Below are 22,712 nucleotides of genomic sequence, written 5' to 3'. Positions count from 1 at the left end.
ACCATGTTGGCCAGACTGGTCTGGAACTCCCAACCTCAGGTGATCCACCCACCTCAGCCTCCCAAAGTGCTGGGATTACAGGCATGAGCCACCATGCCCGGCCTTGCCCACTTTTTAACTGGGGTATTTTCTTATTATTAAGTTATCAGAATTCTTTGTATATGTTGGATGTAGTCCTTTGTCAAATATGTGTCTGGCAGGTTTTCTTCCACTCTCTATGGCTTCTCTTTTCTTTCATTTTCTTGTTTTTATTTTTTTTATTTTTTGAGTCTTTCTCTGTAGCCCAGGCTGGAGTGCAGTGGAGTGATCTCAGCTTACTGCAACCTCCACCTCCCGGGTTCAAGCGATTCTCCTGCCTCAGCCTTCCGAGTAGCTGGGACTGCAGGTGCACACCAACATGCCCAGCTAATTTTTGTATTTTCAGTAGAGACAGGGTTTCACCATGTTGGCCAGGCTGGTCTCAAACTCCTGACCTCAGGTGATCCGCCTGCCTCAGCCTCCTAAAGTGCTGGGATTACAGGCATGAGCCACCATTCCCGGCCTCTTTTCATTTTCTTAACAGTATCTTTCACAGAGTAGAAGTTTATAATTTTAATGAAGTTGAATTTATCAATTTTTTTTTGTTTCATGTATCATGCTTTTGGTATTATATATGAAAACTCATAGCCAAACCCAAGGTCAGCTAGATTTTCTCCTGTATTACCTTCTAGAAGTTTTGCATTTTACATTTCAGTATATAACCCATTTTGAGTTAATATTTGTGACAGGGATGAGGTCTGTGTCTAGATTCACTTTTTTACATGTGGATATTCGTTGTTCCAGCACCATTGCCTTTGTTTCTTTGTCAAGGATGAGTTGACTCTATTTATGTGGATCTATTTCTGGTCTCTTTATTTGGTTTCATTGATTCATTTGTCTGTTTCTTCACCAATACCACACTGTCTTAATTACTATCATTTTATAGTAAGTCTTTTTTTTTTTTTGAGATGGAGTTTTGCTCCTGTTGGCCAGGCTGGAGTGCAATGGCACGATCTCAGCTCACTGCAACCTCTGCCTCCTGAGTTCAAGCAATTCTCCTGCCTCAGCCTCCCAGGTAGCTGGGATTACAGGTGCCCACCACCACACCTGGCAATTTTTGTATTTTTAGTAGAGACGGGGTTTTACCACATTTGCCAGGGTGGTCTTGAACTCCTGACCTCAGGTGATCCACCCACCCGCCTCGGCCTCCCAAAGTGCTGGGATTACAGGTGTGAGCCACCACGCCTAGCCTAGTAAGTCTTAAGGTCAGGTAGTGTCAGTTTTCCACCTTTGTTCTTTTTAAATATTGTGTTGGATATTCTGGATCTTTTGCCTCTCCACATAAACTTTGGAATCAATTTGTCGATATCCATACAGTAATTTGCTGGGATTTCTTTATTGCAATTGCATTGAATCTATAGATCAAGTTGGGAAGAACTGACATCTTAACAATATTCATTCTTCCTATTCATGTGCATGAGATAACTATTTGTTTAGTTCTTGATTTTATCAGAGTTTTATAGTTTATAGTCTTTTCCCAGAGTTTTATATTTCTCCTAATATAGATCTTACACATATTTTGTAAGATTCATACCTAAGTATTTCAATGTTTGTGTTAATATAAATGGCATTGCATTTTTAACTTGAGCTTTCCATTGCTTATTGCTAGTATGTGGGAAAACATTTGACTTCTGTATATTAACCTTACTTCTTGCAACCTTGCTGCAATCACTTATAAGTTCCAGGAGTTTTTTTGTTTTTTTTTTTAATAGATTCTTTGAGATTTTCTGCATAGACAGTCGGTCATCTGCAACCAAGGCAATTTTATTTCTTCCTTTCCAAAATATATATCTTTTATTTCCTTTTCTTGGCTTATTCCATTAGGTAGAACTTCTAGTATGATGTTGAAAGAGAGTAGAGAGAAGGGACATCTTGCCATGTTCCCAGTCTTAGGGGTAAAGCGTGTAGTTTCTCACTGCTAAGTATGATGGTAGCTGTATGTTTTTTGTAGATGTTCTTAATCAAATTGAAGAAGTTCCCCTCTATTCCTAGTTTACTTAGAGCTTTTATCATGAATGAGCATTGGATTTTGTCAAATGCTTTTTCTGTGTCTACTAATATGATTGTGTGACTTTTCTCCTTTAGCCTGTTGATGTGATAGGTTTATGTTAATTGATTTTCTAATGTTAAACCAGCCTTGCATACCTAAAGTAACTCCTATTTGGTCATGTGGTATAATTTTTCAAATACATCATTGGATTCAATTTGCTAATATTCTTGGAGAGGAAGTTTGTTTGTTTTTGTTTTTTTTTTTTCTTTGAGACAGGATCTCGCTCTTTTCCCCAGTCTGGAGTGCAGTGGTGCAATCATGGCTCACTGCAGTGAGAGGAAGATCTGAGAATTACCTCCCCTCCTTTCACTTGACTGGCCCATCAAACTCTTTCTTTGCTGCAAAACTCGCTGTTTTCAGTGCATTGGTTTTCTGAACAGCAGGCAAGATGAACCCGTCAGGCTGTTACTTGCTTCCAGCTGTCTCTTCTTCCTCTTCCCTCTCCTTCCCTCTCTCCCACCTCCTCACTCTACACCTTCTCCTCATGCTGCTTTGTTCATACTCTAGGTCTCAACTACCTGAGGCTCCAGCTCAGACTTCCCTTCTGAACCCCAGACCCACCCAGCATCTCAGCCAGCCAGCTGCCCACCCAGCATCTCAAAGTCCACCACCTTGTCTGCAGCGTGGAAAACTGCTCCTCTGTCAGGGCCTGCTATCTCCCCAGTCACTCAAACCCAAACCGCCTAGGTTTCTCCCCTCTCCTTCTCTGCATAGTTGCCTTCAGTCCCTTCCATTTGGCAGCAATTCCTGTTCCCCCTCCTCCATCTCCACTGCTGCAGTTTTGATTTAGGCCCACATGGCTTCCCAGAGACCCCCTCCTAGCTAGGCCCTTTGCCTCCAGCTCTGCAGAAGGCAAAGCTGATCCTGTGTGCACCCTCTGAACATCTCCAGCGCCTCAGGATAAAGTCCAGGCTCCTTAGCTGGGCAGATCAGACCCTTCTTCTGGTGCCTCCCCAAATGTGCCCTGCCCTCTGGCCATTCTGAACCTTTCATAGTTCCCCACACTCATCACATTCTCTGCACATGCTGTTCTGGCAGGAGAGCCCGTTGCCCCCCACTCAGGCACCGTCCCTTCCCCACCCAGGTGAATTTCTTCTGCATTCAGCTTCATATTGACTGAGATGCCTGTCTCTCCTGCAGCTTCTCTCTCCCCAGACAGCCTCTCAGAGTGCTTAACACCTCTCATTCTCAAACCAGCTGAACGTTAGGCTCACCTGGGAAGCTTTAAAAATACAAAAATGTTAGCTGGGCGTAGTGGTGCACGCCTGTAGTCCCAGCTACTCGGGAGGCTGAGGCAGGAGAATCGCTTGAACCCGGGAGATGGAGGTTGCTGTGAGCCGAGATCGTGCCATTGCACTCCAGCCTGGGCAACAAGAGTGAAACTCCATCTCAAAAAAATAAAAATAAAAATAGACACCCTGGCCACAGCCCAGATAATTAATTTCAAATCTCCACTGGCCTCATGAATAGCACAGATTAGATACTAATACTCTGGGGGCTGGTCTGGACCACAGGTGTCCTCTCAGTGCAGGCATTACTGTCTATCCCAGAGGCTTCGTTGGGCCAAGAGCACCACTTTTCATACAGTGATAATGATAATTATTTCCATGCATTCTTCCACTTAATCTCACAAACTCCCTGTGAAGTTCGTAAGTATCAGAGTCCCATTTTACAAATGGGAAACGAAAGCAAAGAGGTTAAGTAATTTGCCTGGGGCACAGTGTACATTCAATGAGTACCAGTTCCTCGGTGACTTCAAGTGCAAATTGGGAGTGGAAAAGGAGAAAAGCTTTACAAGTTACTGTGTTCATTCATTCAGTGACAATTCTACAAATGACAGTTGAAGGCCTGTTCTGGGCAAGATGTTGAGATTTAGCAAATGAATAAGGTATTAGGACCCCTGCCTTTAAGAGGTCTCTTTGTAAAGGGAAGTAATGTAAATAAAATAATAGATAATTATAATACACTGAGGTTAAGTTTAGTGATCAAGGGGTGCCCTAGGGATTCTGGGAGTCCACAGAGTGCCCTGAGGGGAATCCTAGAGGCTAACTGGGAGTTAGTGGGAAGGTAAAGGGCTGAGATGGGGAGGCCTGGGAGGAAGGCCTCCCAGGTAGAGGAGTGGCTGAAGCCAGCCTCTGAGATGCCACTGGGCTTAATCCACAGCAGGAGCCACAAACCCAAAACATCTGCTGTGGCTGATGGGAAATAAAAGTGAATCCAGCAGGTTTAAGAGAAAGAACAACATTTATGTGCAGTGATAATGGGCAGCTGATGTGCCAGCTGCAGCATCTGGAAGTGGCAGGGACAGTGGTTTAATGGAAAGAACCTATTATGCACCAAAGGAACTCTCTGCATAGCAGCTGCTGTCCGTGTGGGACGATGGGCCCAGCATTGCCAGATCTGTAAACTTTTATAAAAGAAGCTGGACTATGGGCCCAGCATTGCCAGATCTGTAAACTTTTATAAAAGAAGCTGGTGTAAACTAAACATAAAATTCAGAGGCCCCCCATCCATCTGAATGGACTTCCTTCTCAGCCAGGGCACTCCAAAGTTAACCTGAAAGACCAGTTCAGGCCTTGATGGGAAGCAAGGGTTGGACACGCCTCATTATGCCCTCCTCCCTTTTGGAATTCAGGAAAAGTTGACCAACACTTAACATCAACACAGACCTTAAGTCTGATAAGAAACATTTACAATCTATTCTCTCTGAAGCCTGCTACCTGGAGGCTTCATTTGCATGATCAAAACTTTTATCTCTTTTATTCTAACCCAGACATTCCTTTCTATTTATAGTAACTCTTTTAACCAATTACCAATCAGAAAAATTTTAAATCTACTTATCACCTGGAAGCTCCCCCCTCCCAACCTTGGAGTTGTCCTGCTTTTCTGGACCAAATCGGTATATATCTTAAATGTATTTGATTGATGTCTCAGGTCTGCCTGAAATGTATAAAACCAAGCTGTGCCCTGACCACCTTGGGCACGTGGTCTCAGGATCTCCTGAGGGCTGTGTCACAGGCCATGATCACTCACATTTGGCTCAGAATAAATCTCTTCAGACTGGGTGCAGTGGCTCACACCTGTGATCCCAGCACTTTGGGAGGCTGAGGCGGGTGGATCACTTGAGATCAGGAGTTCAAGACCAGCCTGGCCAACATGGTGAAACCATGTCTCTACAAAAACATACAAAAATTATCTGGGTGTGGTGGTGCATGCCTGTAGTCCCAGCAACTCAGAAGGCTGAGGCAGGAGAATTGCTTGAGCCCAGGAGGCGGAGGTTGCAGTGAGCCAAGATTGTGCCACTGCACTCCAGCCTGGGTGACAGAGCGAGATTTCGTCTTAAAAAAAAAAAAAAAAAAGTACATCTCTTCAAATATTTTACAGAGTTTGACTGTTTTTGTTGACACTGGAAATCTGATATTGAAACTACAATTCTTTGAATGTTGGCAACAAATTCAAATCCTAACATAGTGTTCTGTAAGAGCCAAACAAAAATGTCTGTGGGATGTGTTAAACTAACTGTAGCCTAAAGCTGCCTTCTTATATATTCTAAGTTCAGCCTAAAGGTTTCTCTGTACGTAGTAAACTGTAACCTGACTAGGAATTTAAACAGACTGCAATCTACTCTTGTACCAGTCACAGAGTTTCAGCCAATCACAGGCAGCCAGCTATTCAAATTGTATTCAAAAAAGGCAAACAGCCAGCTGTAATCAGTCTAGCTGTTTCTGTACCTCACTTGTGCTTTCTGTTCATCACTTTCCTTTTTCTGTTCATAAATCTTTTTCGACTAGGTGGCAGCCCTGGAGTCACTCTGAATCTGTTCTGGTTCTGGGGGCTGCTAGATTTGTGAATCATTCTTTGCTCAGTTGAATTCTGTTAAATTTGATTTGTTTAAAGTTTTTCTTTTTTTATTTTGGAGACAGGGTCTGACTGTCACCCAGGTTAGAGTGCAGTGGCGCGATCACAGCTCATTGTAGTCTCAACCTCCTGGGCTCAAGCTATGCTTCCACCTTGGCCTTCCAAAGTGCTGGGATTACAGGTGTGAGCCATCATGCCTGGCCTAACGTTTATCTTTTAACAAAGGATATAGCCTTTGGGCCAGCTATTATACTCACATGTATTGTTTATTACAATGAAAGAATACGGGTCAAAATCAGCAAAGAGACACATAGGGCAGAGTCCAGGAGACACCAGGTGCAAGCTTCCAGTTGTCTTCTCCCAGTGGAGTCATGTTGACAGTACTTACTTCTCCCAGAAACAATTCGTGGCAACTTACATGGAGTACTGCCAGCCAGGGAAGCTCCCCTGAGTCTTGGTGTCCAGGGTTTTTATTAGGAGATGGTTACGTAGGTACAGTTGACCTTAGTCACTCGGTCTCCATCCCCCTCCAGCCTACCCCGCACCTGGCAATGAATCACATTGTTAATTAACATGGACTGGAATGGCCCAAGGTCCCCAGGTGAAGAAAAACACTCTCATCAGGAAGGATGGTCCAAGGGCTCAGAGATTCTCTCTTAGGAGCGGGTCAAAGGCCAAACATGTTTTTTGGAATGTGCGGGTGTGCACAATACAGGTTTTCTGAGTTAATTCTTTATAGTTCCTCTTACTGGGCAGAGCTGCCTGGTAAGGAATTTCAACATAACACCAGCTTCTGCTTTTGTTTGACCTTTGCCAAACCCTGGGCTCAGCCCACAGCACATTAAAACCAGCTGGGCAGCAGTTAAACAATCCCATGCTTGGTCTCCACTCCAGACTAATTTAAATCAGATTCTCTAGGGGTGGTCCTGGTTATCAGCATTTTTAGATTGTATCCTGGGGATTTGGTATTGAAGCAAGTTTAAGAGTAACTGGGTACAGGCTCTGGGACCACCCCTGTGTGTGAGATGGAGATAAGTATATTAAGAAGGTACAGATAGAGCAGTTGAAGCTGTTTGGGTAGGTAGAGTATTCCTCCTGGCGGGTCAGAAAAGGACCATGGTATTCATGCTGGGTGTAGGAGGACCAGCAAGATTTAGGCCTTGAGGGGAGAAGGAGGTATAGGAACAGAGGAGCAAGTCAACACAACTAGCTAGAAGTTAGCATTATGAAAGGGAAAACAGGCTAGAAGGACACAGAGGCCAAATCCAAAGCGCTTAATGCCATTGGACTTGGCTTTGTGGCTAAGGGGCATCTGCTGAAGCTTTTTGCACAGGAGTCTGTCAGGCTCAGAGCTGTGGTTTAGAGAAACTTGTCCCTCAGCAAATGTTATTCATTTGTTCAGCAAGTATTCATTCCATGCCTGCCATATACCAGGCCCTGCTACAGGCACTGAGGATACAGCAATGAACAACACAGTGCCTGCCATTGTGAAGCTGGTGGGGAGGGAGAGAGGCAGTCAACAAGTAAACAAATCAAAATATAATGTGTCAGATGACTCTCAGTGCCATGGAGGAAGACAAAACAGGGCAAGGGCATGGGGAGCGAGGGCAGGGATGCCTTCTACAATAGGATATGAGGAGACCTCTGTGATAAGGTGACATTTGAGAGGAAGTAGGTAAGGTAGATGTCTGGGGGAAGGACATTCCTGGAGAGGTAACAGCAAGTGCAGATACCCCAAGGTGGTTATGAGCCTGGTATCAGTGGGAATGGAGACATGGGGGCAGATTTTAGGACATTTATGGAAAATAAACAAGATTTATGATTAATTGGATGATAGGTAGATGATGTGGCTTGAGGTTGGTTTAAGGCAGGGATGCTTACCACTGGCTACACTTTAAAATCGTGAGGGGAGCATTTAATAATTCCAGTGTCTGTGCTCTATTATTTCATTTATGTGAAGTTCAAACAGACAAAGTATCAAGAATGTACAAGAAACTGATCATTCAGTAACAGTGAGTGATTGTATTGTGACTGTAAATTGTATTGTCTAATACAATTTAAAAATGGGCAAAAAATGTGAATAGACACATCACAAAAGAAGATATACACATGGTCAACAAGCACATGAAAAGATGCTCAACATAACTAGTCAACAGAGAAATACAAATTAAAACCACATTGAGATACCATTTTATTTTTATTTTATTTTAATTAATTAATTAATTTATATTTTATTTATTTATTTATTTTGAGACAGAGTCTTGCTCTGTCACCCAGGTTGGAATGCAATGGCGCAATCTTGGCTCACTGCAACCTCGGCCAGGCTGGAGTGCCATGGCGCAATCTTGGCTCACTGCAACCTCGCCCAGGCTGGAGTGCAATGGCTCAATCTTGACTCACTGCAACCTCTGCCTCCCAGGTTCAAGTGATTCTCCTGCCTTAGCCTTCTGAGTAACTGGGATTACAGGCCTGTGTCACCACACCCAGCTAATTTTTGTATTTTTAGTAGAGATGGGGTTTCTCCATTTTGGCCAGACTGGTCTCAAACTTCTGACCTCAGGTGATCCACCCACCTCAGCCTCCCAAAGTGTTGGGATTACAGGCATGAGCCACTGTGCCCTGCCTATTTATTTATTTATTTATTTATTTATTTTGAGACAAGAGTTTTGCTCTTGTTGCCCAGGCTGGAGTGCAATGGCATGATCTCAGCTCACTGCAACCTCTGCCTCCTGGGTTCAAGCAGTTCTCCTGACTCAACCTCCCGAGTAGCAGGGATTACAGGCACATGTCACCACACCTGGCTAATTTTGTATTTTTAGTAGAGATGGGGTTTCATCATGTTGGTCAGGCTAGTCTCGAATTCCTGACCTCAGGTTATCCACCCACCTCGGCCTCCTAGAGGGATGGGATTACAGGGATGAGCCACCATGCCCGGCTGAGATACCATTTTACATACTAATGAGAAAGTCTAAAATTTAGACTGACCAGCCTAAATGCTGACGAGGATGGCACAACTGGGACTCCCATTGCTAGTAAGAATGTAAAATGGTACAACCACTCTGGCAAACAGTTTAGCAGTTTCTTATGAAGTTAAACATAAATTTACCATATAAGCCAGAATTTTCACTTCTACGTATTTACCCAAGAGAAATAAAAACATACATTCACACAAATACCTTCTTATACATGAATGTTCATAACGGCTTTATTCATAATAGCCAAAACTGGAAACAGCTCAGATGTCCAATAACAAGTGAATGTATAATCAAATTCTTGTTTATTTAAACAATGTAATATTACTCAGTAATAAAAACGAATGAGCTTATAATGTGTGCAATGACATTGATGAATCTCAAAAAGGTAATGCTGAGCAAAAAAGAAGCCAGACACAAAAGGCTAACGACTGTATGATTCTAGTTATATGAAATTCCAGAAAAGGCAAAACTGTAGTGAACAAAAGCAGACCAGAGTTTGCCTGGGATTGGGATTGGGATTGGCTGGAAATTGACTGCAAAAGGGCACAAAGGAGGATTCTGGGGTGATGAAAATGTTCTTTCACGATGGTGGAGATGGTTTACACAAGTGAATATATTTGTCAAAACTCATTTGTACACATAAAATTTGTGTTGTTTTTTTTTTTTTTGGAGACAGGGTCTCACTGTTATTCACAATGGAATATAGTGGCACAATCATGGCTCACTGCAGCCTCCACTTCCTGGGCTCAAGCGATCTTGCCACCTCAGCCTCCTAAGTAGCTGGGACTACAGGCATGCACCACCACAACCAATTTTTTGTAGAGATGGGGTTTTGCCATATTATCCAGGCTGGTCTCAAACTCCTGGTCTCAAGCAGTCTACTCACCTTGGCCTCCCAAAGTGCTGTGATTGCAAGGCATGAGCCACTGCACCCAACCTGGTGGATTTTATTGTACATAAATTATTCTTTGATAGACTGACTAAAAAGAAACCAGACAAAATTAATCTTAGGTGGTAGCAGTCAGAATAATGGTTACCTTGGGGGATGATTCACTGGAAGGGGCACAAAGTAGCCTGCTCAGGGACCGTAAGTGCCCTGTACCTTGATCTGGGTGGTCACCACCGAGGTATATGTCTATGGAAAGATTCACTGAGCCGTATGGTCAGGATTTATGTACTTTATTGCATGTGAATTATACCTGAATTTAAAAAGAAAAAGAAGAAATGATGGCCAAGCCCTGTTCCTAGAAACTGGGATTTAGCTGGTCTGGAAATGGTCCCAGGCATTGTTATTTAGGAGTTCCTAGGGGATTTCAATGTTCAACCAGAGTTGAGAACCATTGATTTAAGGGACAGGCAAGAGTCAAGTGTTGAGTCTGAGTGATGGAGACTATTCTGATGCCGTGTGCAATCTGGTGGCATGTTCAGGAACTGGGGAGGATGCTCAGTTCAACCTTGGGTTTCTAGTGATCTGAGGTGAGGGTGGAGCTTCCAAGCTTCTGCGTGGACATACATGCAACGCAAAGCAGTAAACTCCAAGGCTGGGGCTGCAGACAGGGCGGACTGTGTGCTGAGTGCTCGGTGTGGAGTTTGCTTCAGCTGAGGCTTCTTTTCTGATGCCTAGGGCAGGATGGCAGCAGATGAAAGCTCACAGAACACTTTGCGGCTCCAGTTCAAGGCAATGCAGGAGATGCAGCACAAACGGTTACAGAAGCAGATGGAGAAAAAGAGGGAAAAAGAACTGAGCCTCAAAAGCAGAGCTGACGACCAAGAGGAGCCCTTGGAGGTTTCAGATGGCCTCAGCCTTCTCCACGCAGGGGAGCCAAACTCGAAAAATAGCTTTGAGAAGAGGTAAATGCAAGTTTGAAATCTCTCAGGGGTGTGTGTGTGTGTGTGTGTGTGTGTGTGTGTGCCACCGGAGCTATAGCAAAACTTGTAAAGTGCAGCTAAAGTGATAGAAGGAAGCTTAGAGCCTTAATTATAGCTGCATTTAACAAGTTTTGATACAGCTTCTGTGGTCAATCCATTCTAAATGCTTTATAATACATATTATGATTTCTTCTTAACCCATAAATAATTTAGGAGTATAGGGTGTTTTTCTAGTTCCAAGCATATGATGAGTTTTGGGTTTTCTTGTTTTATTTCTATTTTTATTATTGATTTCTAAAACAGTCACTTGCCATTAGAGAAAATAGTCTGTATAATGTTATTATTTAGAATTTGCTAAGATTCCCTTTATAGCCTATAATACTTTTTTTTAAGAGACAGAGTCTTGTACTGTCACCCGGGCTGGAATGCAGGATGATAGCTCACTGCAGCCTCAAGCTCCTGGGTTCAAGCAATCCTCCCACCTCAGCTTCTAGAGTCACTGGGATTACACATGTACACCACCATGCCTGGCTAATTTTGTTTTCTTTTATTTTTAGAGACAGGGTCTTTCTTTGTTGCCTAGGCTAGTCACAAACTCCTGCCTTGGCTTCCCAAAGTGCTGGGATTAGAGGCATGAGCCACCACACCCAGCCCTGTAATATATTTTTATGCATGTTCCATGGATGCTTAAAAGAAATATGAATTATGAGTGGGTTTTTTTATAACTCCCTATTTAAGCCAGCTAATGAACGACATTGAAATCTTTCTTCTTTCACGTCAGTGTGTCTGCATCTGCGTGTCCATCTGTCCACCTAGGCAGTGGAGGCCTGACCCCGGCTCACCAGGGCCTTTGCCTTGGAGGAGCATTAATTCTGCCTTTGCCTTGTAGGGTGCTTGAAGATGAGATTGAACACCTTCGAAATGAGCTCAGGGAAACGGTGGACGAGAACGGGCGATTGTATAAGCTGCTGAAGGAAAGGGACTTTGAAATCAAACACCTCAAAAAGAAAATAGAAGAGGACAGATTTGCCTTCACAGGTAGCTCCACCATTGTTGTGATAGTCCTTGCCCTGCAGTCCAGGGACTTCAGATAGGGCAGACAGCAGGTTCCAGAGAGCAGATTCCCAAGAGAGTGCCAAGGGTCAGTTGTGATCAAGCTTGTCCAGAGGAGTCCTGGAAGTGAGGGAGAGGGTAGAGGAAAAGAGCAGCCCCAGGGAGGCCAGCCCACCAGAAAATGGGAGCACAGGGAGCAATGAGGGATTTTGAAATGGGCCAGAAGGGCCAGCAGGCAAGCATCATAGACAATGTTGGTGATCCAGCTGGGACTCATGACAAGCGTTCGCCATCATGCTCGCAGCATGTTCAGGGGCTGGCAGGATCCATTTCTCCTTGGTGCACTGGCTCACATGTTATGTTGTGAACATAAAAAAGGCCCAGCAGCCTGCAGTGAGCTATGATCACCCCCACTGCACTGAACCCTGGGCAACAGAGTGAGATCATGTCTTGAAAAAAAAAAAAAAGCCCCAGTAGAGCCAGGTATGAACTCTACAGCACCTGCTGTTGTTGCTCCAGAAAGGTAGATGAGTCACCTGTTCTAGGAGGATATCATGGGACCCAACCACCAACAATGTGTGGGCTGGGTCTTGGCCCTGTAAGTCTGGGCTAGACCTTAGCTGTGTTGGTGGAGACCTCATGGTGGCCCCATGAGTCTGGTGAGGACCTTGGCTTTGCAGGTCTGGGAATGACCTTTGATCATGGTTGTGAGCTGGACATTGGCTCTGTGGTTATGAGTTTGACTTTCGCCCTGCTGATGTAGTGAGGACTTTGGACTTGATTGTCCTCTGTTATGTATATACCCATTGAGCAATTCCCAGATGGCTAATAAATAAGAAAGTATTATAGATGTCACCAATCACAGAGAGCAACAGGGCTGACTCAGCATCTACCAGACTATCGTCCTTGCCTTTGAGAGTAAATGCGTTTGAGGATAGGTACGTTCATAGGACCAAAGCTCTGGTCAGTCAATGCTGAATTACAAAGCAAGGGGAATTTGGTATCCTAAAGACTCATGGTAGCCTAATGCACCTCCCTCCATTCTTTGACCTTTTCTGTCTGAAACAAAAAACACAAAGCCTGGCTAAGGAAGCCTACACTCAGCCTGGTTACAGATTCAGCTGTGGAAGGGGCCACTTGCACTTTTGCAAGGCTGTAGAGAAGCTGATGGGCTCCAGGGGGAGCAGGAGATACATCTCCACCCAGCAGACCTGGGAAGCAGATCTGGGGTTACTCCCTCTTCCCCAGCCCCTCTCATTGTTAACTGTCTCTTGCAAGCTTTGCCAAAGCCCAGACTTGGTTGTGGCCTCATCTGACTGCCAGCCCTAAGCGTCCCTGAAAACCACTTAAATCCAGTCTTCACTCTGAAGTCACCATTTCTGATTTTCATTCTCACGTTTTGGAGAGAAAATCTGACAAGCCCATTTATGTTTTTAATTTTTTTCTTTTTGAGACAGAGTCTTGCTCTGTTGCCCAGATTGGAGTGCAGTGGCACGATCTTGGCTCACCACAACCTCCACTTCCTGGGTTCAAGTGATTCTCCTGCCTCAGCCTCCTGAGTAGCTGGGATTACAGGTGTGTGCCACCACACCCAGCTAATTTTTGTATTTTTAGTAGAGACAGGGTTTCACCATGTTGGCTAGGCTGGTCTCGAACTGCTGACCTTGTGATCTGCCCGCCTCAGACTCCCAAAGTCCTGGGATTACAGGTGTGAGCCACCGTGACTGGCCTCCATTTATGTTTTTAAACTGTGCTGCAAGTGACAGGCTACTGAGAGTTGATAGATCAGTTTCTTTTGGCTGGATTTTTAGTGATTCCTTTGGGTTTTGTTTGCTTACTATATTTTTCGTATAGTTTTTTAGTGATCTAGTGGTTACAAAATATTTATTACCTTTTCATAGTCTACATAGAACTAATATTTTACCACTTCAAATGGAATGTAGAAACTTTACCACCATTCAGGTCCCTTTACCTCTCCCTTTCTATTGCAGTTTTTATATGTATTATATCTATATATATTGAAAATCCCATCAGTCAATGTTATACTTTTTGCTCAACTATTATACGTATTTTAAAGAACCCAAAGGGAAAACTATTCTATTTAGCCAGATAGTTAGCATTTCTGTGTTTGCCCATCCACTGCCGCCTCCATTTATCAAGGGGTTGCAGCTTCAACAGTAGAGCTTGCCTGGAGACAGGGTTGGGAAAGAATAGGAAAAAAAAATACCCAGAGGATTTTTTCCATTCTGTCTGAGCCCCACTTCCTGCTCTTTGGACTAGAAAGACCTTCTCTTGAACCTCTTTCTGATAGCCAGTTCCAGAATTTGTGCTGATTTGAGTCCTGGGAGGAAACGTACCACTGGACCATTTGTAATTCTAGGTCCGGTTTCCTTCCCCAATATGCTTGCTACCATTTATGTCCGGAACCCTCAGGTAGCTGCTTCACACATCCTATCCAGGGCTTTTGGTTGTATTCAGCAAAAGAGACAGGGTAGAGTGCACTTACTCCATCTTAACCAGAACCAGACCTCTGCTGAAACTGCATTTCTTTAACTGCTAGAGTTCATGATTTTCACAGTGATCCTTTATTATCACCACCCCCGTTACCCTCCTGACACACAACCTATTAAAGGAGCCAGGGAGCAAAGTGTGCCATCTTGGTGCTGAATGGGGCCTGTCTCCCTCTAGATACTCCAGGGCTCCAGGTCTGCTCTGAGCCTTTTCTCTTGGTGTGTCCTTGTCTTCTTCAGCAGACATGAGATTCCAAGGGCAGCTACTCCTAGTTGCCCCACTCACTGCCTCGCCCAGGCTGGCAGGAGCAAGCCTGGGCTGAGGTGATTTGAAAGCCATCAAGTGCCTGTTTGCTTTCCACCAGTTGTCACCCTTCTTCTTGTTCTGAAGCATATGATGGTCATGTTAAAAAGTAGGACTAAAAAATAGGACTGCCAGTTACTCCCTGCTATGGTGTCAGAAGTGTTCAGGAAACTTGCAGACCATCTGACCACCTCTGCCATTGCACAGATAGGGGAGCTGCACTCCAGAGAGGGCAAGGGACTGTCAGGGCTACCCACCTGGTCGATGACAATGCTGGACTAGCTCCCGGTGCCTGCCTTCCACACAGCTCCCATACCATACAACTTCCCCATTCACATCCTCCAGCCACCTTCCACAGCCTCCTTCCTTTGCCCACTGCAAGTAGCCTTCCACCTACTCTGGAGTCCTTGATGGTCCTCAGATACTCTAAGCACATTCCACCTCCAGACCTCTGTACTTGCCATTTCCTCTGCTTAGAATGTTCTTCCTAGGTGAGAGCACTCTTCATGGTTTGAGCCCTCAGTTCATTCACTCAGGTCTCTCTTCACACATCACCTCCTCAGAGAGCCTTTCCTGGCCACTCCATCTAAAATAGCATCACCTCCCTCATTCTTACCCCCTTGCCCAGCTCCAGTGTATTTCCTAGCACTTATTCCTGCTACATATTAGAATACATATTTATTTCTTTGATGTTTTAAATTATCTGTCTTCCCTACTTGAATGTAAACCCCATAAGTCTTTTTTATCCACCACTGAATCCCTAACACCAAGAGGACCCAGCACTTGGTAGAAAATAAATATTTGCTAAATGAATGTATGCCTTTCTATTGGGTAGGTGTTACCACCAAATTCTAAGAAACAACCACATAATCTCAGCAGCAGTAAGCATTTATTTAGCTTAAACATCTGGGGGTTGGTTGGGGATTGGCCGATCTAGGCCAGGCTTGGCTAGATTGGTTCCACTTTGTTCAACATGTCTCTCTTCTATTCTTGAGACCAGCCAGCCAGGTATGTTCTTCCTGTGGAGAGGGCATAAGCAAACACAGCGAGTTTAACTGCACGAGTGCTTTTCAAGCCTCTACCTTATCTGCACCTTATCTGTTAACATGCTATTGGCCAAAGCAAGCCAAATGGTTGAGCCCAGAGTCATAGAAGGCCCAAGGGGACTACATCCTGCTCATTAGAGGGCACAGCAAAATTACAGGGATATGGATGTAATCCTATCACTGAGGATTACATGAAGCATCGGAGTGATAAACCTGAGTCTCACAGAATTAAAACTCTGCTTTCTGTTTTTATCATTTTCCTAGAACATACTGAACCTCTGAGTGGCTGCATTTCCACTCATTGGAGTTGAGTCCCAGGGCTGCTAGGTATATGGTGACCCTCCTAAGTTAGTGCCCCTTTATGAGCATTCATGCCAAGCAGCTTTAGCTTTTAAGACCCTGGTGCTGTTAGTGGTGGAGCATGAGTTTGATGTGTATGCCTGTGTTTTTAATTGACCTCACCATTCCTTTCATTTTAGGGACAGCCGGTGTAGCCGGAGACGTGGTCGCCACCAAAATTGTGGAGCTATCAAAAAAGAACCGGCTGTTGATGGCAGAATCAGAGGGTGCAAAAACCAGGGTGAAGCAGCTGACCAATCGCATCCAGGAGCTGGAGCGGGAAGTGAGGGGCCTTGGTCATTCTCCCTCTGGAGGGGACTCCTAGCATGGGCAAGAGGGAACCTCCCTAGCTTCTCCATATGTAGCTGGGAGAGCTGAAGTTGGAAGGTTAAGAGGCTTTCTCAAGTCACGCAGTATATGGTGGTGCTGCATTTTAAATCCAATTCTGTTGCCCTCCAACAGGCTTCTTGGTGTCTCTGGCCTCATCTGTTCATCTGTAACCTGAAATCCATCATTCTTTTTTGCCCCGCCTCCTAGACTATTGTTGGAACTTCAGGAGACAGATTATAAGTGTACCATTATTATTTATTAAGCTGTTAGTAAACCCTTGGGCTACTTTTATAGTACGATTAGGGAATGGGTCAGACAATCAATTAAACCCTCTCCATTCCAGAGCGGTTTCTAAAGGAGAATGCTGCCATTAATGATCCTAAAGTGAGCTAAAAGGACACACCACCAAGATAGGTAACCACACACACAATGGCACCAGAGTGCTTTCCTTGGGCTGCACAATCGCTGAGCAGAGTATTAAGCACAAGGTTTGCTTTTTCAGCTGCAGACAGCCCTGACCAGGCTGTCAGCCAAGGGGGCCACCGACGCAGGAGCCAAGCCACCGAGGGCCCAGATGGGAGACAGAGCATTGGTATGAATTCTCTTCTGTGCTGGGAAGTCTGTGAGGCAGCCATGGGCCTGGGCCTCCCCTCCTCCACAGGTGTGTAGGTACCTCTACCCGGGGTCCACCCCCAACCCACAACCCCGCTGCCGAGCCAGGTGCCCATTGTCTACCATTGCTGCATCCTCAGAGCAGACATCAGAGAACAGTACCGAGTGTATGGCCCGAGGCCAAGAATGTCGTGTCGGAAGCTATGGAGGGTGTAGCTCCAACTCTGTCTCCAGAAAGGAAGGCTGGGAGGAGCCTGAGAACCCTGGAACACTGGAGCCTGAGGATCAAGAGGGAAGGCCTGGTCCAACTGACCTCCCACTGTCAGCCCAGCCATCTCCTGTACAGCATCCTCACTGGGGACACATCCAGACTCCACCTTACTCCAGGGACAGGGAGCTCACTACTGCCCAGTGGAATCCTGTTCTTTATGGGGCAGTTCATATTATGAACACTTTCCCTTTCGTGGAGCTCCAAATCTACAGAGTAAAAGTGGCTATTGGAAATGGGGACTTGTTCCCCAGAGCCCATTTTACTAAACCAGTGACAGTTCATGAAACTCAAGAGGTGGGAATTGCAGATCCATGAAAGGAAGTCAGTCTGACCTAGTGGGTTGGTTTATCCCCAAATCAGATAGTAAATATCATCAGAGTCTAACATTCCAGGAGGCTTCACCAAGGGTTTTCTTGGGAAGCCAGGCCAGTTGGTGAGAGAGGCAGCCAAGCCCCAGGACTCCCAATTTGGTGCTTGTTTTCTAGCCCCATCTTCCCTGCTGCCTGCACCTCAGGATCAGACTGCCCTGTGCCTTCCTTGAGGATAATTCAGTCCTCGCTGTGCAGTGATGGGCCCCTCAGGTTCCGGCGGGGATGGGCCCTCAGGTTCCGGGGTGAATGTGCCTCCTCAAGAGTAGTCTTGTGTAAACCTGTCTCATTGCTGGGGAAGTAGAAGAGGGGCTCTGCCCTCTACAGGGGCTGGACTGAGTATTCTTCAGGGCCTTTCCTGGCTTCAGGGGACACTGCTAAGCTGCCCCTGGTTTATTCCACGCATTGAGCACCTCCACATTCTGAACTAGGGCTGCCCTGGATAGGAAACTGCTTGTTCAGCCTGATGGGATTTTCTAAGCCCTGTGGCACAGAGAATCAAAAATAGAGCCTCGACCGGGTGAGGTGGCTCATGCCCGTAATCCCAGCACTTTGGGAGGCTGAGGCTGATGGATCACTTGAGGCCAGGAGTTCGAGACCAGCCTGGCCAACATGGTGAAACACCATCTCTAGTAAAAATACAACAATTAGCCAGGCATAGTGGCGAACGCCTGTAATCCCAGCTACTCGGGAGGCTGAGGCATGAGAATCGCTTGAACCTGGGAGGCAGAGGTTGCAGTGAGCTGAGATAGCGCCACTGCACTCCAGCCTGGGTGACAGAGTGAGACTGTGTCTCAAAACAAACAAACAAACAAACAACTACAACAACCACCAAAAAAACAGAGGCTCTGTCTATGGAGAATCCCAGAGGAGGAATGAGAAGTCATTCGAAGGCAGGATGTGGACAGGGCCTTCAGAGATGGCCCCGGTGCTCTAAGCTCACAGGGGAGTCCATCCTCCATTAAGGTTGCAGCTGGAAGGTGGGACGGAGGAGGGCGTCCCTGAGCTGGCCTTACTGGAGAAGGAAGATGGGGAAGGTGAACTGAGTGTCAGCTGGATAACATTTGACTGCAGCCCAGAGCTCACACGGGAGAAAAGGGGAACGAAAGCCAAAAAAGCTGGGGTAAAGTCACCCATAGAGGGAGCCCTTGAATGGCAGCTGGAGCAGGAGTTTTGACTTTATTCTGTGGCCACAGGGAGCCTGGGAGGTTCCAGGTTCTGAGAGAAGAGTGTGTGATGGGCCGCAGGTCTCAATTCATCAGCACCACGTGTTCTCCCTGGCATCTCCTGATCAGAGCGAGAGCAAAAGCAATGTTTCCCCTCATAGGCTGCTCAGGGCGGCCCAAGCCCGAGCCACACTCCAGAGGCCTGCAGGCTCAATCCACATTCCAACCCTAGGCCTCCAAAGCACATTCCAGAGTGGAGCTGAACACCCTTTCCTCTGCTTGGGGCTTCAGGAGGCCATGATGTGAGTAGCGTTGGCATCATCTGCTCCCCATGTACTGCGCTTTAGTTATTTTCTCAAAGAAAACAGCCTCGGGTAGGGGAGGGAGCATACCCATACCCAGGTCCCCCACAAAGCCTGTGGAATTTCACTCTGGGCAGAAAGAACTCTGAAATGGCTTAGAGGTAGGATTAGCTCAACTGCCTAAGCCAGGAGGACGGGGCCTGATCCAGCCCTCTCCAGAACACCATCTAGCCCTCAGCCCACTTGTCAGCTGCCCACTCAAGCCAGGCTAGGCCTGCCAGCATTGCCCTCCATCAGGACCTGCCCCAGACAGCACCCTTGACATGCGTTGTCCTAGCAACCCTCACAGGTTCCCTGGAGATTGGCATTACATATCCCCATTTTACAGATGAGAAAATGAGGCTTGGACAGGGCATCACTGCCCAGGTTCTAGAGCCAGATCCAATCTGTATGCTTTTTCCATGCTCTGAGCAGATCAAAGAGATGCTGCAGGATCACTGCAGCCATATGGAAGCACACGTACTCCCACAGCTCTCAGCACCCCCACTGTCAGGGCCACTGGGGCTCATGGCGCTAGAGATCTGACAGGCAGGGCGGGGCGTGGCAGGGGGTGGAGGGGTGTTGCTTCCCAACCCAGGGCAGATTCAAAGCCACACATTCAACAGGAGAAGAGGCAGGCACCCAACAGAGTACGCAGGGATGGCAGGCGGCCAGACAGGAGGAAGAACACAGAAGAAAATATACTTTAAAAAAAAGGATGGCCGGGCACGGTGGCTCACATCTGTAATCCCAGCACTTTGGGAGGCCAAGGCAGGTGGATCACCTGAGGTCTGGAGTTCAAGACCAGCCTGGCTAACATGGTGAAACCCCATCTCTACTAAAAAATATACAAAAATTAGCCAGGCATGGTGGTGGGCACCTGTAATCCCAGCTACTCGGGAGGCTGAGGCAGGAGAATCGCTTCAACCTGGGGGGGCGGAGGTTGCAGTGAGCTGAGATTATGTTTCATATAAGTTCCGAGTTGGCACATTCTGTTCACGTTGGCTGTTCTCTTTAGCCTGATGGTGGTGCTCTGAGGAAGCGGAGCAGGAAAGTATTTGTATACTCATTCCATAGATGAGGACACTGGATGAGGCCAGAGTTTCTGGACCAGGTGTTCATGTCTAGTTTCTTTGGCCAGTGGTTTTCAGCTGGGCTGCCCAGAGCCTCTGGGGTCCATGGAACTTCCCGGACCCAGTATACTTGGATCTGTCTTTCACACTAGCATTCAGAGGAGATTTTGTTTGTGCCTGCTAGAGAAAGGTCAGAAAGCCACTGTAGTACCAGCCCTGCTTCCTGAAGTTCAGCTGCTTTGCCCTGTTGGGGCAGCAGCAGAGGGCCTCAGCGTCATTGCCTGATGGGATGCTCAGCCTGACAACCAACGTTCCTGTGGCCACAATGCCCAGCATTAACAGCAGCTTAAATTGGAAGAGTCAGCCAGGGCAGGGGAAGGACGAGTGTTCTTTCTCATCCCACCTGTGTCACCCCAACCAGCTGTATGCCTGAAGGCAAATTACCTCCCCTCTCTGGGCCTTATTTTCATCATTATGGAAGGGATTTAAATGGGCTGACCTTGAAGGTCCCTTTGTCAAATATCAATGAGTCACAGGAGTGTCTATTGAAGACAGAGAAGTAGTCAGCCCATTTAAGAAAAATTTCCATCCAGATAGTTTAAATAAAACATTGGGTTAAAAAAAAAAAGACATTGCTAAGAGTTTCAGCAGGCAGTTTTCATGGTTGCTGTAGTTCTTCAAGCCACAGAGATGAGCATTTGGAAATTAAAATGGGTCCTTATTTCTATTCAGTGGTCACTGCTAGGAAAGAGAGCCCAAGGCCCCTCAGCTGTCAAAAGACCAAGGCCCAAGCTGACGATTCTGGGAGAGGCAGATCCTGAATTAGGATGCCATGGCTCTCCTGCCACGCTGGGCTTGCCTTCTGGGAATAACGTGGTTTCCTCTTTATTCTGAGTGAAGATGGATTAGCTGTGATGCCAGTCTCTGAGCACAGCAGTGGGTCCACACCCAGGAAGTGTCTGGGAGGCGTGGAGCCTGCCGCTTCCTCCAGATGCTTCACCTCTAGGGTAAGGCATACACCCACATGTGTGTGTGCAACACTCTGCAAAAAGCTCAGTCCCAAAGTTAAGCTGCCAGGATTCAAATCCAGGTTCTACCTTTATTAACCAGGTAGCTCAAGTAGAGGACTTACCTTCCACCACCCTCCATTTTGCATCTATAAGGGGCTTACAAGAGAACCTACCTCACAGGGGTTTATGAGGATTAAATGAGTTCTTCCATGTCAAACACTTAGCACAGTGCCTGGCACAGACTTGGATAAATGGGGGCTATGATTACTATTCCCATGTAGGCAATAAATGACTACTTTCTCTCCTGTCCTTCCCAACCAGCTGGAGACCCCAGAGGTGAAGGCCCTGCAGGACAGGCTGGTGGCCACCAACTTGAAGATGAGTGACCTCCGCAACCAGATCCAGTCTGTGAAGCAGGAGCTGCGGATGGCACAGAAGGTCTTTCAGAGCCAGGGCTTGGGGCTTCTTGTGTGGCTGGGGCTGGACTTGGGAAGAGCACGGCTGGCACAGTGGATTCCATTCTGGAGCCGTGAGTGCTCAGTCCCTTGAGCACACTGCTTGCTCTGGGTCAGGCTCCAGTTCCAGTCCTTCCTCCCACCAGCCCTTGGTCCATAACCATTTGGTGGGCAGAGTCGCTGGCTACCTGAGCCTGCCACCCCCACCCCTGCAGCATACATGCCCTTGTGGTGCCTGCCCAGCTCTAGACTGAGGAGGACAGCACTGTCCACCCAGGGAGAGTCCATTAAGCCTTCCCTGCACTACTTGTGCCCCAGTAGATCCTGGGTCTCCCCTTAATGTCACCCTTACTTAACTTGAAAGCCTGCCAACACCTGCCTTCTTCTCTGCTATCTGTAACAGAAAATGAATAGGTTACTTGTATATTAAAGGACCCTTTCAAAGGAAAATGCTCAGACTTGGGACACAGGCCCAGCTGGTTCGTTATTTATTTTTATTTACATAGCGAATTCTCTGGCATTTTTCTTCCCTGCTGGAACCACTCAGACTGGCCAAGATTTCCAAAACAGTGTTCTATTGTGGAAACAAGCGCCAGAGACTTGGTACGCTGGATCGGGTTTCTGTGACAGGCTTCAGAGGGGCCCAGGTCACAAGCTGGAGCATATTGTTTCTGCCTCAAAGCCTTGAGGTTGGGCCTGAGTGCTGCACTTCAACAACCGCAAAGCTGGGCCCTTCTTGGACCACAGCACCCCAACTGACATTCAGTAGCCCACCTTTTGCTGCACTCAGAGGTCCACTTGTCCGTGGGTTTTCACAAAGGCTAGGGTCCTGTGGCGATGTACTTCCTATAGCCAGAATTAGCTCAGCACTAGGTGACAGGTGAGTGGGTTAAGGAAGCAGGAGTTGGTCAGCTTTGTGGTTCAGTCATCCCAGAATATGTCAAGAGCAAGGGGCCCTATCTGGGCATTGCTGGCAGTTTCTTGGCTGCTCTAAGCATTGCCAA

General features: G+C 46.5%; 1 protein-coding gene across 2 annotated transcripts in view; it reads left to right on the top strand.

The window, feature by feature from the left end:
• CCDC13 (coiled-coil domain containing 13) overlaps nucleotides 1-22,712 on the top strand; it is a 68,382-nt gene that overhangs the window by 4,292 nt on the left and 41,378 nt on the right. For both annotated transcript variants that reach the window (XR_010155169.1, XM_530597.7), the window contains exons 2-6: nucleotides 10,586-10,812; nucleotides 11,720-11,868; nucleotides 16,223-16,365; nucleotides 16,915-17,004; nucleotides 21,575-21,691. Coding sequence is in view for 1 of the 2 variants with exons in the window: in XM_530597.7 (XP_530597.3) it covers nucleotides 10,592-10,812; nucleotides 11,720-11,868; nucleotides 16,223-16,365; nucleotides 16,915-17,004; nucleotides 21,575-21,691 (720 nt within the window). In the remaining variant the exon portion in view is untranslated. The remainder of the gene's footprint in view (nucleotides 1-10,585; nucleotides 10,813-11,719; nucleotides 11,869-16,222; nucleotides 16,366-16,914; nucleotides 17,005-21,574; nucleotides 21,692-22,712) is intronic.

Source organism: Pan troglodytes, chromosome 2, assembly GCF_028858775.2.
Source record: "Pan troglodytes isolate AG18354 chromosome 2, NHGRI_mPanTro3-v2.0_pri, whole genome shotgun sequence".
In the NCBI taxonomy this organism is placed as follows: domain Eukaryota; kingdom Metazoa; phylum Chordata; class Mammalia; order Primates; family Hominidae; genus Pan; species Pan troglodytes.
Note: the sequence above shows the minus strand (reverse complement) of the source record. Positions and strands in the feature narration are given on the sequence as shown.